Here is a 17,878-nt window from a genome sequence, read left to right as displayed (position 1 = left end):
ACATCTTTGCAATGTGGGAGGAAACCCACGCAGACACGGGGAACGTACAGACAGCGACGGGAATTGAGCCCTGATCGCTGGCGCTGTAATAGCGTCGCGCTAACCGCTACCATTCCTACCTTTAATTCGGAAGTTTCTTGACACCAAAGCACAAAGTGAATGTGCATGTAGAAGAACTTAGCAAAAGGTTGGCAGTTTCACAGACAAGCAACTGAAGGCACCTCTGGGTGTTCTCCTCAAAGAATGTGGGAGTTGAGGGTGGTGGTGGATATTAGCGGAAAGGTGAAGGAAATTTCAGAAATGAAAGATGAAGCACAAAGGCTTTTTAAGCAGAATTGCATTTTATCATAGCAGCAGTGCAAGAGGCTTAGACTGGGCAGAAATTGTTGTGTGCATCCAAGAAGGTTTCTTGGAACAGTATATAGATAGTTCAACTAGATTAGGGGTCTTACTAGACCTTGAAATGAGCCTGGCCAGGTGATTGGTGTTTCAGTGGAAGAATATTTAGGGAGTAGTGATTATAACTCAAGTTTTCTGATAGTTATAAGTCTGGACTGTGAGTGGGGTGGTGCTCAAATGGGGAGGGTAGAAGAAGACAACTTGCATCATTATGATACAGGAGCTATGGAGATTGGGAGCAGCTGTTATTGGGCAAGTCCACATTTGTCATGTGAGAGTTGTTTAAAGACCAGCTGATCAGAATTCAGGACCAGCATGTCCCAGTAAGGAGGAAGGACAAGGATGTCAAGTTTCAGGAATCTTGGATGACAAGATGTAAATTTAGTCAAACAAGTGTCTGCAAGGTTTAGGAAGCCGAAATCAGAAGAATGTAAAGCAGGAAAGAACTCAAGCAGGGTATTAGAAGGGCCAAAGGGGCCATGAAGTGTCCTTGGCAAGTAGGCTTAAAGAAAATCTTAAAGGCATTTTACACACACACTAAAACAGGGTAGCTAGGGAGTGAGTAAGATCACTCTAGGATAAAGGAAGAAATTCATGCCTGGAGCCAAAGGAGATTGGTGAGGTATTTAGACAGACACACAAAGTCAAGGAATAGAGGGATGTAGACAATGTGCAGACAGAGAGGATTAGTGGATTGGCATCATTGTTGATGCAGACATGGTGGGCCAAAGAGCCCGTTCCTGTGCTGTGCTGTGCTGTTCTATATTCTAAGTCACATTGGATGCATCATAAGAAGGGATAGGGACTGCAAGTTAAAATAATTATAATTTGACGATGCCCTGGGTGTTTTGACAAAATACTGCAATGTTGAATTTCTTCATTTCACTATATAAAATTGTAATTATTTGTACCATTCCAGTCATATCCACTATTGCATTATATATTACAAACAGAAGTCCCAGCACTGATCCTTGCAGAACACCATTGGTCACAGATCTCCAGTCAGAGAAACACACTACCCTCTGTCTAAGAACAAGCCAATTTTGTCTCCAACTTACCAACTCACTGTATCCCATGTAATTTAATCTTCTGGACCAGCCTGCCATAAGGGACCTTGTCAAATATTTTACTGAAATCCACGTAGACACTATCCACTGCCTACCCTCATCAATCATCTTTGATACTTCCTCAAAAAAAAACCTCAAATTTGTCAACTGGATCTCCCTCACACAAAGCCATGTTAATTTCCCCAAATATCCATGCCTTTCCAAATGCGAGTAAACCTGTCCCTAACATTCTTCTCTAGTAACTTCCCTACCACTGATTTAAGGCTCACTGGCCAATCATTTCCTGGTTTGTCCTGTTGCCTTTAAACAAAGGAAGAATATTGGCTATTCTCCAGCCTTCTGGGACCTCACCTGTGGCTAAAGACCCCTGCAATTTCCTCGACTGCCTCCCTCAGTATCCTGGGATAGGTTCCATCAGGACCTGTGGACTTGTCCACCTTAATGTTTTTCAAGAGACCCAACACCACCACCTCAATATCAACATGGCCTAGAATATCAACATTCCCCTCCTTGATCTCACCAAGATCCACAACCATCCCCTGGTGAATACTTCCCTCTCCCTTTTTGGCACCAGGCATAGATTCCTTCCTTTGTCCTTGAATATCCTTAAGTGTCCTTTTTCCTCACTACCCAAGTTACAAATGCCTGACTTAAGGACACCCACACATTCGAAAGAGCTCCCATAATATTATTAAATTTAAAAGTCCCATGTGCATACATACATTTGTTCCTATGAATGACAACTAGTTTCTCTCCATTTTTAATAATTGTCCTTTCTTATCAGTGTGCATTTTTGATGCCATTCATTATATTACTGTGGAGATATGGTTGCCATATCAAGAGATTTTTCAACATGGACAAAATAAACTTAAGGATGTCTGTAAAAGTGGAACCTGTTTGTTACCCAGGAACAACCTGTAAATATAAAATGCCTTGGGATTTTCCTTGATCCTACTTGACAAGGATATTTTATGGCTCCTTTAAGCCCTCCTAATTCCTAATTTAAGTTCTTTTCTGCTTCCTTTATATTCCTCAATGGCCTTGTCTGACTGCTGAGATGCTTTTGCACAATGCCCTCTGGGTTTGGATCCCTTGAGTATCCCTTCCAAAAATTGCCATCTTCATCTGTGGGCAAGGGGACATGAGGCAGTATATTGAGGCAAAAGTAGGTGGGAGTGATGAGTGATGTGGGACATTTTTGATTCCTTTTTGCTGTAATCACCCTCCTGGGCCAAACCCAAAGCTCTAAAATAGCTTGGTGGAAATGAGAGAGACATTTTAGGGAGCCAAGATCAACACAGCCATGGATGTGCCCTACCTGCACTCATTTTGGGAGCTGGAATTTATATGGTAGCCAACTTTTCAGTGACAAAGGGTCTCCCAATTCACTGCACCACCAATCCCCTAGTGATCAAATACAGTTCTGTCATTCCCTCAACTAAAGCTTCTTGGCTTGCTGCTGAGACCCCCACCATCACAGAGGGCACTCTTCTACCAATTTGATTCAATCCAAATGATATCTAAAAATAGCTGAGAACACTGGACACAGAAGAAGCTATGGGAGCAGGCAAAATCCCAGTTGCAATACAGAAGACCTGTACTGCTAAACTAACTGTGCCTCTAACCAAGCTGTTCCAGTATGATTTCAAGACTAATTTCTACACATCAATGCGGATAATTGCCCAGGTGCATCCTTTCCACGAAAAGCAGGACAAATCCATTTAGCTAAATAATACACCATCAATTTATTCTCAGTCATCAACAATGCCATCATGCAGCACTCACCAATAACCTGCTGCCTTATGTCCATTTTGGTTTTTGCCAGCACCATGTCACTCTAAGCTATCATAGTCTTAGCCCAAACATGGACCAGAGACCTGAGTTCTAGAGATACGATGAGAGCGACCTACACAAAAGATGTGGACAGCAATTTTAGAAATAACAAAGGCATGGTGGTTTAAGCAGCAGATGAGTTTATGCTGAGCTAAGTCAGTTGAGTTATGAAGTTACAAATAGGTTCACACAGTTGAGTATTCTTTACATCTGGAAGCCAATGCCATTCTGTCAATGCACACTTTATGCGAAAAAAAAATACCAATAACCATCTGTTGAAGATAGTCAATCTGGTTTTGACATGCCAATAGCTAAACTGCTTGAACTGTTTGAAAATGGTTGTACTTCCAAAATGGATAGTGACTGGAGGGAGACCAGAGTGATGTCAGGTTGGTTTTAGCGAGAACAATTTTGGATCTTGATTGAAAAAGAAATCAACCAACACTCCCTCTGCTGCAAAATATTATGTTATAAAGAGTCATAGAGTTATACACCACAGAAAGCGGCCATTTGGCTCAACTTCTCCATGCCAACCAAGTTGCCTACCTGAGCTCATCCCACTTGCCTGCATTTGGTGCATATCCTTCAAAACCTTCCCATCCATTTACCTGTCTAAATATCTTTTGAACAACGTAATTGTATCCACCTCTACCACTTCCTCTGGCAGCTTGTTCCACATCCCCACCACACTGTGTGTGAAAAAGTAGCCTTTTAGGTCCCTTTAAATCTTTCCCTGCTCATCTTAAATCTATGCCCCCTAGATTTAGACTCCAACTAACCTGAGAAAAAAACTTTGACCATTTGCATTATCCATGCCCCTCATGATTTTGTATACCTCTATAAGGTCACCCCTCAGCTTCCTTTGCTTCAGGGAAAAAAAACACCAGCCTACCAGTTTCTCCTTATAACTCAAACCTTCCTCTGCCAGTAGCATCCTTGCGAATCTTTTCTGCACCCTTTTCAGCTTAATGACATCCTTCCTGTAGCGTGGCAACCAGAACTGCACACAATATTCGAAGTGTGGTCTCACCAACATCTTATATGAGTATGACATGACATCCAATTCTTGTACTTAATGCCCAGACTGATGAAGGCAAACATGTCAAATGCCTTCTTCACACCCTGTCTACCTGTGTTGCGACTTTCAGGGAACTATGTACTTGTAGCCCTAGGTCTCTCTGTTCTGCAGCACTCTCCAGGGACCTACCATTAACTGTGCAGGACCTTGTCAAAGGCCTTGCTAAAGACCATGAAGAAAGTGTCTACTGCCCTGCCATCATCAATCCTCTTGGTTATCTTTTCAAAAACTCAATCAAATTCATGAAACATGATTTTCCATGCACAAAGCCATGCTGACTGTCCCTAATCAATCCTTGCCTTTCCAAATGCAGGTAGATCCTGCCTCTCAGAAGTCCCTCCAGTAACTTTCCCACCACTGATGTGAGGCTTAGCAGACTGTATTTCCCTGACTTGACTTTGCAGCCCTCCTTAAATAAAGACACAACTTTAACCACCCTGCAGTCTTCCTGTACCTCACACATGTGTAATGATGATATAAGTATCTCTGCCATGGCCCCAGCAATTTTTTCTCTACCTTCCCATAATGTCCTAGGATACACTTGGTTGGGCCCCGGGGATTTATCCACCTTTATGCACTTTAAGACCACCAGCACTTCCTCTTTGGTAATATGGATATGTTCCAAGACATCATTATTCTCTTCTCTGAATTCCCTAGTTTCTATAACCTTCTCCACGGTAAATACAGATATGAAATATTCATTTAAGACGTCGCCCATTTCCTGTGGCTCCACACGTGGACAACCACATTGATCCGTAAGGGGCCCTATTCTCTCTGTAGTTATCCTTTAGCCCTTAGTAGACTTATAGCGTCTCTCAGCATTCTCCTTTACCTTATCTGCCAGAGCTATCTCATGTCCTCTTTTTGCTCTCCTGACTTCCCTCTTAAGTGTACTACTCTATCCCTTATACCCCTCAAGGGATTCACTTGATCCCAGCTGCCTATACCTGACATATGCCTCCTTTTTCCTGACCAGAGCCATAATATCCCTTGTCAACCGTAGTTCCCTAACCCTGTCAGCCTTGCCCTTCACTCTAACAGGAAAATGCTGGGCCTGAACCTTCCCTGTCTTGTTTTTAAAAGCCTCCCACTTGCCAGACATCCCTTTACCTGCAAACAGCCTCTCCCAATCAATCTTTGCTAATTCTTGTCTAATCATATTAACCTTGCCCCAATGTTAACGTGGACTAGTCCTATCCTTTTCCATAAGTATTTTAAAACTAATAGAATCATGGTCACTGGTCCCAAAGTCTCCCCTATCGACACTTCAATCACTTGCCCTGTGTCATTCCCAATAGGAGTTCCAGTGTTGTCCCCTCTCAAGTAGGACCATCTATAGAGACGCAAGGGACTGCAGATGCTGGAATCTGGAGCAACAAACAATCTGCTGGAGGAACTCAGCAGGTCGAGCAGCACTTGTGGGGGGAAATGAATAGTTAACATTTTGGGTTGAAATCCTTCATCAGGATTAAGCCCTCTATATATTGCTTGAGAAAACTTTCTTGGACCCACTTAATAAATTCCATCCCATCCAAGCCCTTAGCTCTACTATTACAACCCTATTACTCTTACAGCTATCTGCAATCTCCCTACATATTTTCTCCTCTAATTCCTGCTGACTATTGTGGGGTGGGGGGGGGGGGGAGGGGGCAGGGCTATAGTAAAATCCCATCAAAGTGATCACCCCCTTCTTATTTCTGAATTCCATGCTCCCCCAGTAATATCAAAAAAGTAATTCTCCCACTTCTCTTACCCCCACCTCTATAGCATCTGTACCCCAGAATATTGAGCTGCCAGTCCTCCCCATCCCTAAACCATGTTTCTGTGTTCAGTTTTGTAATATTTTGACTTCATCATGAGCAATGCTACAGAAGATTGCCTATCCCTTCATTTATTCATTTGAAACATTGAAAAGAACTGTTATGGTATTGATATTATCATGTTTATGTAATCTAACTGTAACCTAATTTATGGCAGGCGTGGCCATATGGGCACCTCTGTTCTAAAAGATTCCACCATCCATACTTTAGATAAGAGTACTGTATTCTACTACATATGCTTCCCTACTGTAACCTCTACAAGCTGAGATGTGTATAAATCCTTTAATTTTAAAGCTGTTATCTTTGCCAAATACTCTATCTGATGTATTGCTTCAAAAATAACAACCTTCCAAGTTCATATGCAAGAAATTTGTTGCAAAGAAGCAGTTACAAATTCACCAGTCTTTGTTTGATATCACTTTAAATATTTATAATTTGGGCTTTTAGAATGAAGTCTAAGCACGGAGAAAGATCTAAAATTTTAATCTTCAAAGTTCAAGAATGGACATGATTCTAAATAACTCTTTGAGTTCCATGTTTCCTCACCATTTGGAGCAAAAATGGTGTAACATGTTCAAACTTTGTTACACAATTTGATTTATTTTATGTGATGATGTACAAACAGATAATCAACGGGGCCATAGATCTAAATCACAACAGCAAAGCCAGATCTGAACAAATTCATCTCCAAAGCAATGCATGGGAAAAGGAATAAATATTTGATTAACATAATTAACAATCTTAAAGGGTTGAAATATGGAGTGGACGTCAAGATTTTAAAAGAACTTCTACATTTTGCAGTCCATCGAATTAAAAGTCTGAAATCTAACTAGACTAATTGTCCATTGTTCCTTATGAAATGCCAGTATAGTGAAAAGGACCTATGTTTCACTCTAAACACCATAAGGATCCTGAGATTAAAATGGTCATACCTAAATATCAAAATACCTGATTTTGTATAATTTAAAAAGAAACAGCTGAGAATTTCAACAATTCCATTTTTTGTAACAACTTGTATTTACATAGTGTCTATAATGTTACAAAATATCCCAAGGTTCTCCCCAAGAGCAATTAACAGACAAATGCCACATATGTTAAGATGGATGACTAAAAATTTGTTAAAGGATTTGAAAATGTGTTTAAAAAAAAGTAGAAATCTGGAAGGTTTAGGGAGCGGATTCCAGAGCCTTGAGACCAGTAACAGGAAGATGTGGCTGACAAAATTGAAACAAAGGAAATGCAGTGTGCAGAATTTGGAGGAATACAGACTTAGATGATTGCAGAGTTGCATAAGGTTATGGAGACAGAAAGTGGACAAAGTCATGGAAAGATTTGAGCTTCAGATTAAGAACTTTAAAACTGAACCATGGCTGGATCAGGAGTCACTGGAGATCAGTGAGTACAGGGGTGACGATTGACGTGGTGGTGCAAATGAGAATATGGCCAGCTGACTTTTGGATAAGAAGTCTACGACAGTTGGAAGATAGGTGGAAGGCTGGAGTAGTACACAGAAATAGTCAAGTTTAGAGGTAACAGTAAAATGTGGATGAGGATTTTAGCACTAGATGAGTTGAGGCAGTACTGAACTGTGAGATAGAATTGAGATACAAGTATGTGTCCTTGAAAGTAATGTGGGCCGTAGCTTATTTTAGCATCAAATATGACACCATAGCAAGCAGTCTGGTTCATGTTCAGACATATGGAGATGGAGCCTGGAAAATGGAGTTTATGGCAGTGGAAGAAGACAATATCTGTCACCTACCTAACATTTAGTTGTAGGAAATTTTTGCTTATCCATTAATAGACTTAAACAAATGCAGCTGAGGCTTAGAGAGAGGCAGTGGTTATGTAGAATTGGCAGTTGTCAAGAGTGTATCTGATGTTGCATTTTCAGATTTCTCCAAGGGCGAGCATGAAATTGAGGAATACGAAGTGGAACAGGATGAATCTTTGGGAGTCTCCAGATGTAATGGTGCTGGAGCAGAAAGAGAAGCCATGGCTGGATGAAGGAGAATGGTACTGTGCAAGTGTAGTCCCATCCAGATGGATAGCAGAGGGCAGGTGTTGAAATCACACAAAATATTGGAGGAACTCAGCAGGTCAGGCAGCATCTATGGAGGGAAATGGACAGTGGACATTTCGGGCCAAGACCCTTCATCAGCACTCAGTTGCTGGTAGGTTCAAATGGATGAGGAAGGAGAGTTCATCACAGCCATAGTCATACAGAATGTCACTTGTGACTTTGATAGAGGCCGTTTCAGTGCTGCTGCTGGAATGGAAACCAGGCTGAAGACTTCAGAATTGCAGAAAGGAGGGGTGTGGGTTTAAGTAACAACAGCACATTCAAACATTCTGGAAAGGTAAATGAGTCTTTGGATGGTATAGGTTAATTTGCAAGGACAACATGGTCAGAGATATTTTTCTGTGCAGTTTGCTTATTGTTTACAAAATATAAACAAACAACAGCAGTTTACCAAATTACCATGGTTATTATCTTCTGATTAAAAGAGTGAGGAACAAATAGTTCTTCTAGTCAAGTTGGAAGACGATAAAAAATATGCCACAATGCCAGATAATTATTGTCCTTGAGGTGATTAAGAAAAAAGATGAAACAAAAATAAATACACACAAAGGAGTGCACTGTTAACATAATTACCAAAGTTACATTATGATATTCCCAAGGTCTTGGCTCAGAACAGTCAATGCCTTAACAAGGGGCTGTGAATACCTTTCTTATCTGGTGATGTTTATGTGCACTGTAGAGCTCTTGTTTTTTGTTGGATGATAATTCCCTTTTATTATTTTCTAATTCCAAGTCTACATTTTTGTATTAAGGTCTGTTTACTCATCATGATTTGTCTCTTGTATAATACAAAGAAGGTAATGTTTTTGCTGGGATATTTTCACAGTTAGAATTTACAGTAGTTTCATAGTCTACAGGATGAACCTATACAGTAAGACTTGTGTAACTGAATCTCTCTTTGTACACTCCATACTTAAGGAAGAACAATTCAGATTCAGATTCATTTATTGTTATATACACCAGGGTGCAATGAAATTCTTCGCTCATGTGAAGCTCACAGAGTAAACAGTAACCATGGTAATAATAAATGCAGCAATAAATACAGTGATCAATGCAAAAACAACAGAATGGTGCAAAGCACAGCAGTGCAAACTGAGGTGCTGCAAAAAGAAATGCTAAAGTGACAATAACTGAAGAGGTAGAATTAAGGCAGCACCATTGGGAAGGGGGTATGAAAGAGTTGATTGGTTCAGAAGCCTGATAGCAGTGGGGAAGAAGCTGTTCTTGAGTTTGGTCATCTGGGCTTTCAAGCTCCTGTATCTACTCTTAGAAGGTAGAAGAGAGAAAAAGGGAATGGCCAGGGTGGCAGGCATCCTTGATGTCACTGTTAGCTTTCCTGATGCAATTCAGCGTGAAGTTGAACTGGATGGAAGGAAGTGATGAGCCTGTGATGGACTGGGCTGTGCTTATCACTCTCTGTAGGTTCTGATGGTTCAGAGCAGAGCAGGTGCCATACCAGGCTGAGCTGCAACCTGTCAGGATACTTTCTTTAGCGCAGCTGTAGAAGTTTGAGAGAATCCTCGTGGACAAGCTGAATCTACTCAGATACCTAAGAAAGTACAGAGCTGATGCAATTTCTTGATCAGTATGGAGTATCAATTGCTTTAGCATTGATTGTTATGACAAATAATGTAGATCACAACGAGTGACATGATGGGATGTGAAACAGTCAACAATGGTTGTCTGGAATTTGCCATGATAATAACTGTGAGCCTAACAACTATCATCATTTCAATGAGGAAATCTGACAGCAAAGTCCGGAATTTGCATTCATAGGAAATCCAAAACAGCTGTTAATGATTCCCTGCTCCTTTATGGAGAACATTGCTTTGCAGCTTTTTATCATAAACAGAACAAACTGAAAAGAGCTTAAGGTATTTAACACCAGTTCTTACCATAAAAATGCTAAAAATGTTACACTTACCTTGTAAGCCATTCTCTCTCACCAGATGCATGATTCTCCTATTGCCATCTATGTTGTTTTACATCAGCCAATTAACTTACTAGTCAGCATATCTTTGGGATGTTGGAGGAAACTGGAGCACATCAGGGAAAGCCATACTGGAGCTGTGAGACAGCAGCACTACCTGCTGTGACACTGTGCACAACCAGTCCCCTGCCCCCGCCCCCAAAGTCTCCTAAAGGCAGGCCAAGTTGCCTTTACAGTATAAAATCCTAAAGTATCAGGGAAAAATCACTGCTATGTCTCTGAAGTAAATGCTGATGCAGAGCTGGAAGGATGTGATGTTTTAGGATTGGTAGATAAGAGTGAAGTGCAAATGCAGCCTGAGGCAGCCAAAAAGTGCAAAGACAGTATTCCTTCTTTGAACGTTAGAACTTACCGTACATTCGGGATGTCCTTGGCTGAACTGTCGCCTGAAAGATTACAATCAGGTTGGTCGAGGACTTAGAACAAGAATGTTTTATTTGTTTGTCATGTTTTTGCTCACTTTGCACTTGCTTCCTTTGGATTTGACTATTCCAATGGCTAGACTTCTACCCTGTATCCTTTGCAAAATTAAGCTCATCCAGAATTCTGCTTCTTATGTTCAGAGAACTTATATCACCTTCTGTTTTTGTTTTAAATTTTATTTGCAGCGTGGTAACAGGCCCTTCCGGCTCAATGAGTCCGCATCGCCCATTTTAAACCCAATTAACCTACCTGTACATCTTTGCAATGTGGGAGGAAACCGGAGCACCCAGAGGAAACCCACGCAGACACGGGAGAATGTACAAACTCCTTACAGACAGCAGCGGGAATCGAACCCCAATCGCTGGCGCTGTAATAGCGTCGTGCTAACCGCTACGCTACCTCCAAGATTCTCGAACACATTGTCACATCCTATGTCTTTGTAACAATTTTGCCACAGTACTGTTGCAAGATTGATGAGGCTATCGTCAAAGTCACAAATGACATCTTAGCTGACCATGACAATGAAAACCTACCCCTCCTCTTGCTTTGGAACATCTCTGGGGCCTTTGACAATACTCACTTTCAAATGCCTCTCCTCCGTTGTCTACCTGAGTGGGGCCTGCTTTCACCTGGTTTCATTCCTGCACATTGGGAAGTAGCCCAGGTATCTCAACAAACACCTCCTCTTGCTCCCACTCTGTTACCTTAGGAGTTCCCCGTCCTTGGCCCTATTTCCATTTCTCCTCTGCACGCTGCCCCTCAATGACATGTTTTAAGCACCACGAGTATGACAAGTGCCCAGATACACAGGCCAGCACCTGTCCTAGAACAAGTGGCAGTAATTGTTTATATAGGGAATTGTAGGACTCAGTGTTGAAAGTTATAAGTGTTTAAGGGTGAGGGTATGTATCTTGAGATTCCCTGGAGCTTTATTAGAACAAGCCATGGTCAGAAAGGTCAGAGTGAGATTGGGACAGAGGGTGAAGATGCCCAGCAATAATAGCTCAACATCAGTCAACAAACATGCTCAACAATAGGGACCATTCATTCTGAATTTGAACGCATTGATATTGAAACCATAAAGTGAGTTGGAAATGCGGCATACTAAACTTGGTGTACTTATAAATTTTCCATGGATTGTCAGCAACATTGATGAAAATTATTTTATGTTGATCGCCTTTCACCAATGTAGAAAACATTTATTTCTAGTTAGAAAATAAACACAGTTATTTAAAAGCAAACAATTAAATGTTTACAGCTTTTCATGAGGTGAATTAATGGAGACACATTGCAAATTTCAGACATAAATGACTATATTTCTTGATATTAACTGTTTTCTTTTGCATGGGATACTATGTGAAATTATGAGGAATGAAAATTAATCATTCAATCAAAGTCCACTCATTCAGTGTAGAACAGATGCAGAGCTGAGAGGACTGGAAGACTGCAACTAGAGTTTTCAGTGATTCATTGCATTCTTGGGAGACCATGCCATAGGCTCTATTCCTTCTTGAAGAATCTCTTCGCTTCAACTCCTTCATATAAGTAAGTCTGTAGGAAATTCAATAGAGGTTATCTTATCAATTCTAAACACAAAGAGCTTTTCATAACAATAAATTTAAATTGTGCTGAACTTTTTGATGCCATTGACAGCATAGAGGAAAGTGTCTATTATTTATTCAAAATTATGCTGCGTTTCAAGTTATAGAAAATAATATTTTAAAATATGCTGCAACATTTAGGTTTGGAAGTCCCTAAGGTAGAGGAATTGAGTATGCTCCACCTCAGTAACTTCACTGAGATGTGGCTTAGATGAGAATCACACTTTGTGTCAACTGAAGACACTCAAGTCATTATGACTTTCTGAAACCCATTTGGGTTGGTGTCAAAGGAATTTAGCAGGGCCAGGCCTCACACCACTGCTCTCCCTCCCCAGATTACAACAAATTTGGGTGGAATTTCTGGTGATGTAAACTCGTCACCTGAAATTATCATGTCTAATAAAGCTTAGAGTGTTTGGTTTGTACTGAGTTTTGAATTATCAGCTTGATTTAATCATGTAAGTCTTAACATCATGGGTTCAAGTTGCATTCTAGACTTGGCACATAATTTAAGTAATACTTCTGTGCAGTACACTAAGTCCTTATTATTTGCAAGGGATCGTGCAAGGACTTCCCATGGATAACCAAAAAAATGCAAATATCTCTGAGGCTGATGGCAGTAACGCTAGGGCTGCAATGACATGCAGAAGTCAACTCCTCCATTGGTCTAGGTAAGTTTCAGCTTCTAAGTTTCATTTTTGGCTTGTATGTAGACCGATAGACGTTCCTGATGCCTGATGTTCCTGACCTTGACCCTGCCTCCCACTGCACACCAACTCTCGTTGCAGTCCTGCCTATTTTCTTGATCCCCTGCGTTCCCAAAGCTGACCTTGAACTTTACCCCAGCTATGACCAGACACCCCACCCACTCTCCAGACCCCAGATCTGTCTGCAAGTACCTGCTGTCCCTGATCCCTGCTCCGATCTTGGCACTGCCTGTAAGCTGACTCTTGATACTTCACTACATGCCAGCAGAATGCATCAAATGCAATCTATCTCATGGAAACAGGGTTCATTGGATGCCACTAGAGAGGGATCTGGAGGTACGTGCTACATATATCAACACTCAGAGTAATACTTAATTTTGTACATTGTACATTGATCTGTGGACAATAAATTAGTGGATTATGAGGTTAGTGTAGAGTCATGGAAACATAGAGTCATAGAGTTATACAGCATGGAAACAGGTCCTTTGACCCAACTTGTCCATGCTGACCAAGGCGTCTTTCTGAGCCAGTCCCATTTGCCTACATTTGGTCAATATCCCTCTGAAACTTTCCTATCCATGAACCTGTTGAAATGTCTTTTAAGCATTGTAATTGTACCTGCATCTTCCACTTCCTCTGTCAGCTTGTTCCATAGACCCAACACCCTCTGTGTGAAAAACTTGCCCCTCTGATCCCCTTTAAAACTTTGCCCTCTTACCTTAAGCCTATGCCCTCTGATTGTAGACTTCCCTAAGGTTCTTATCTATCTTATCTCTACCATGTGGACAAGACTCCACATGGTAGGCTTCTTCAGAAGGTCAGAGGGCAAGAGATCCAGGGATGCTTGGGCGAGTGGATTCAGAATTGGCTTGCCTGTAGAAAGCAGAGGGTTGTGGTGGAGGGGGTGCATTCAGATTGGAGGGCTGTGACTAGTGGTGTCCCACAAGGGTCGGTTCTGGGACCTCTACTTTTTGTGATATTTATTAATGACTTGGATGAGGGGGTAGAAGGGTGGGTTGGCAAGTTTGCAGATGACACAAAGGTCGGAGGTGTTGTGGAGAGTGTGGAGGACCGTAGGAGATTGCAGAGGGATATTGATAGGATGCAGAGCTAGGCTGAGAAGTGGCAGATGGAGTTCAATCCGGAGAAGTGCAAGGTGGTACACTTTGGAAGGACAAACTCCAAGGCGGAGTACAAGGTTAATGGCAGGATTCTGGGTAGCGTGGAGGAGCAGAGCGATCTAGGGGTTCATATCCACAGATCCCTGAAAGTTGCCTCACAGGTGGATAGGGTAGTTAAGAAAGCTTACGGGATGTTAGCTTTCATAAGTCGTGGGATCAAGTTTAAGAGCCATGAGGTAATGATGCAGCTCTACAAAACTCTGGTTAGACCACACGTAGAGTACTGTGTCCAGTTCTGGTCGCCTCATTATAGGAAGGATGTGGAAGCATTGGAAAGGGTGCAGAGGAGATTTACCAGGATGCTGCCTGGTTTGGAGAGTATGGATTATGAGGAGAGACTAAGGGAGCTAGGGCTTTACTCTTTGGAGAGAAGGAGGATGAGGGGAGACATGATAGAGGTGTACAAAATATTAAGAGGAATAGATAGAGTAGACAGCTAGTGCCTCTTTCCCAGGGCACCAATGCTTAATACAAGAGGGCATGGCTTTAAGGTAATGGGTGGGAAGTTCAAGGGAGATATCAGAGAGAGGTTTTTCACCCGGAGAGTGGTCGGTGCATGGAATGCGCTGCCTAGGGTAGTGGTGGAGGCAGGTACACTGGTCAAGTTCAAGGGATTGTTAGATAATCATATGGAGGAATTTAAAATAGAGGGATATGTGGTAGGAAGGGGTTAGATAGTCTTAGGCGAGGTTTAAAGGTCGGCACAACATGGTGGGCCGAAGGGCCTCTATTGTGCTGTTTTGTTCTATGATTTTATAATCCTCTATTAGGTTACCCAACAGCCTGCTTTGCTCCAGGGAAAACAGTCCCAGCCTATCCAATCCTCCTTAAAACTCAAGCCCTCCAGTCCTGGCGAGATCCTTGTGAATCTTTTCTGCACCCTCTCTAGCTTAATCACATCCTTCCTACTGAATGGTGACTAGAACTGCACACAATATTTCAGAAGTGGCCTCACCAACGTCTTGTACAGCTGTAACATGACGTCGCAACTCTTGTACTCATTGCCCCAAACGATGTAGACAAGCATGCCATACACCTTCTTCACCACCTTGTCTACTTGTGTTGCCACTTTCAGAGAAAAGAGCAGTTGTACCCTTGGGTTTCTCTGTTTTAAACACTCCCCAGGGCTCTGTCAATCACTGTGTATGTCCTGCCTTGGTTTAACTTCCAAAAATGCATCACCTTGCAATTTTCTGAGTTAAATTCCACCTGCCATTCCCTTCTCCACTTTCCTAGTTGATTCATATCCTGTTCTAACCTTAGACAAACCTACTTCACAGTCCATAACACCACCAATGTTGGTGTAATCTGCAAATTTACTAATTAATGCCACCTACATTCTCATCCAAATCGTTAATATATATTACAAACAACAGGCCTCCAATCTGAAAAACAACCCTCCACTACCACCCTTAAATTCCTACCACCATGCCAAATTTGTATCCAATTGGCTTGCTCACCTTGGATCACCTTTCTGGGCCAGCTTACCATGCGGGACCCAAGGAAAGCTGCACCTCAGCGATCACCCAGATTAGGCAGAGGTGGCATCTGCCTTTTGAAGCACACATAAAGGTATTGAGCAGTATTTTCTTGCCCAGTCTTCTACCATTAACCAACAAATTATTTAATCACTATTTCGTTCCTATTTGGGATAAGCTTTCCATGTGTAATTGTGGATCTTCCCTCCGCTAACAAGAGTGATCATTTCAAAAGTGGCCTAATGCGAGGGAAGTGGTTTTGGACATCCTGAGAATGTGTTTTAAACATGTGCTAGAAATTTGTCTTTGGTTGGTGGTGTTAAACATGCACCATAGTGGAGAGTGTTTTTGTTTCCCTTTTCCGATTATCATTTCAATTCTGGTTATTAAACAGACTATACACCACTCAGCCTCTCATATAATGGGTGTTTAGCACTGCTGATAAAGGATAGATTTACAGTTGAAATACTTATACAAAATGCTCACAAAAAGTTAGAATAGGAAAAAACAATGTTAAAGTTAATGGTAATTCTTTGTACCTGAATTTGAAAAGAAATCCTAATTACTTGAGATCATATACAAACACTGTGCTGTCAAATATCAGCTTACTTTTATCGATTGTTCTAGCAAAACTGACAAACAGCAATGGATTTACCTGAACAAGTTCATTGCCAGTAATTTCCCTGTATGCCAAGAGTTCCTTGCTATTGTCTTTTCTGGTGAACTTTCCAATAAGTTTGTCTCCCTCAAGGTTCCATGAACCCTACCACAAAAAAGATACTTTCCATTAGTTTCAAAATGAACATCTCTTGTCATTAGTTCCAAAATGAACGTCTGTTGTTTATTAGAAAAATTCATTGTAGGAATGCACAGAGTGAAGGCAAGACACTATGATAAAAGAAAGATGAACTTAAAGAAAAGGCCAAATTAAATTACTTTCACCACCTGTCCCAGAATAATATCTTAATTACACAGTGAATCTTATTAATCTGCATATAGGAAAATAAATTGTTTTGTCATTTTACTTGAAGTTCTGTTCCATCTGCCAAGGAATATTCGAATGACATTCCCAGTGTGAACTCAATATCTTTTGTGCGGAAGGTACTGGACTCCTTAACATTAAATTTATCTCCATCTTGGTGAATTATAATCTTCAGGTTATCATGGAGAGCAAGTTTTCTTTTCATAACATTTATCCCTGGTAATTAAAGTGAGAATTGTATTGTTATTTAATTGAATGAGAAACACATTATTCTTGAAATACATTTTGGAACAGTTTCTTCCTCACCTGTAAGAATGATAATGCATGTTATTAATATTTATATTGAGAAGAAATGGTGTAAAATATTTTGTAAATCATGAAGAAAAACATTGTTTATTTCTAATAAAAATAGAAAATGCAAAAGATGATCTCATTATTACCATGTTAATACTTTATATTATGGAATTAAATATTATGAATCACAATTTCTTCAGGTACAATACAAAGGATATTGGTTTCTCACAAAGTTCCTTTGTAAGGTAATAATGAATATGCTAATTTAGCCAAGATCACCTTTAGCCTTATTAAAATTTAAGTTTGTTTTGAACTCCAGCAATTAGCAATTTAACATTCTTCAGACACTGTCAAATTTCTAGTAATGAAATAAGATGTTCTGCAGCTCACAATAGTTGTAATTTAGTGCATTGATACTTGTACTTGTTTCTGCAGGGATAGACTATAACCTCTATAAACACTTACCCATCTGCTCCATAAACTTTTCATAGTTCTCATTTCTCTCAACCTTCCAGGTACCATTGAAAGTCATCTTTATACTTAGGGTGAATTCCTCCAGCAAGTGTGGAACTCCTTTCCAGCTCCGCTTTTAAAACTCACAATAATCACAGCCAGGATATTATCAGACTGAACACGCCCTGCATGGATAAAGTTCAACTGCCACATCTAACTCCTTCCAAGGACAATATGGTGCAGAATTATTTTAGTGTGTTTTAAGTTTAAAAGGCAGGCCAAGTCCAATTTAGCAGATTATGCAACTGCATTATTTTTTTAATCATTGTCAATATTTATCTTTGCCTGTTATCAATATGAAATGTAATGGTTGCTATCTTGATGCAAGTAAAATACTTTCTGATATTTGCGAAAACATTGTTAGCTTATAAACCGGAAAAATATAATACTGGGACGATCTGAGAACCTGGAATAGGAAACTTTTTTATG

At 40.7% G+C, this 17,878-nt stretch overlaps 1 protein-coding gene across 1 annotated transcript; it reads right to left on the bottom strand.

Annotated features, from left to right (window-relative positions):
* Positions 1-12,132: 12,132 nt before the first annotated feature.
* On the bottom strand, positions 12,133-17,485 carry fabp2 (fatty acid binding protein 2, intestinal). Its single transcript, XM_052044890.1, has 4 exons — positions 17,402-17,485; positions 16,686-16,858; positions 16,316-16,423; positions 12,133-12,244 (listed from the first exon to the last, which is right to left on the bottom strand). The coding sequence occupies exons 1-4, from the start codon at positions 17,466-17,468 to the stop codon at positions 12,194-12,196; spliced, it is 399 nt and encodes a 132-aa protein (XP_051900850.1). The 5' UTR covers positions 17,469-17,485; the 3' UTR covers positions 12,133-12,193.
* Positions 17,486-17,878: the final 393 nt, after the last annotated feature.

The sequence above is a fragment of the Pristis pectinata genome, chromosome 2 (assembly GCF_009764475.1).
Source record: "Pristis pectinata isolate sPriPec2 chromosome 2, sPriPec2.1.pri, whole genome shotgun sequence".
NCBI classification, from domain to species: domain Eukaryota; kingdom Metazoa; phylum Chordata; class Chondrichthyes; order Rhinopristiformes; family Pristidae; genus Pristis; species Pristis pectinata.
Note: the sequence above shows the minus strand (reverse complement) of the source record. Positions and strands in the feature narration are given on the sequence as shown.

What these genes read in the sequence shown, in the direction of transcription:
- fabp2 (XM_052044890.1), bottom strand. Translation starts at nt 17,468, where the DNA reads ATGACTTTCAATGGTACCTGGAAGGTTGAGAGAAATGAGAACTATGAA. An exon ending in CAGATGGAACAGAACTTCAA is followed by an intron (nt 16,424 to 16,685) that starts GTAAAATGACAA and finishes TTTTTGTGGTAG; the next exon opens with GGTTCATGGAACCTTGAGGG. An exon ending in CTGGCAATGAACTTGTTCAG is followed by an intron (nt 12,245 to 16,315) that starts GTAAATCCATTG and finishes AATTTCCTACAG; the next exon opens with ACTTACTTATATGAAGGAGT.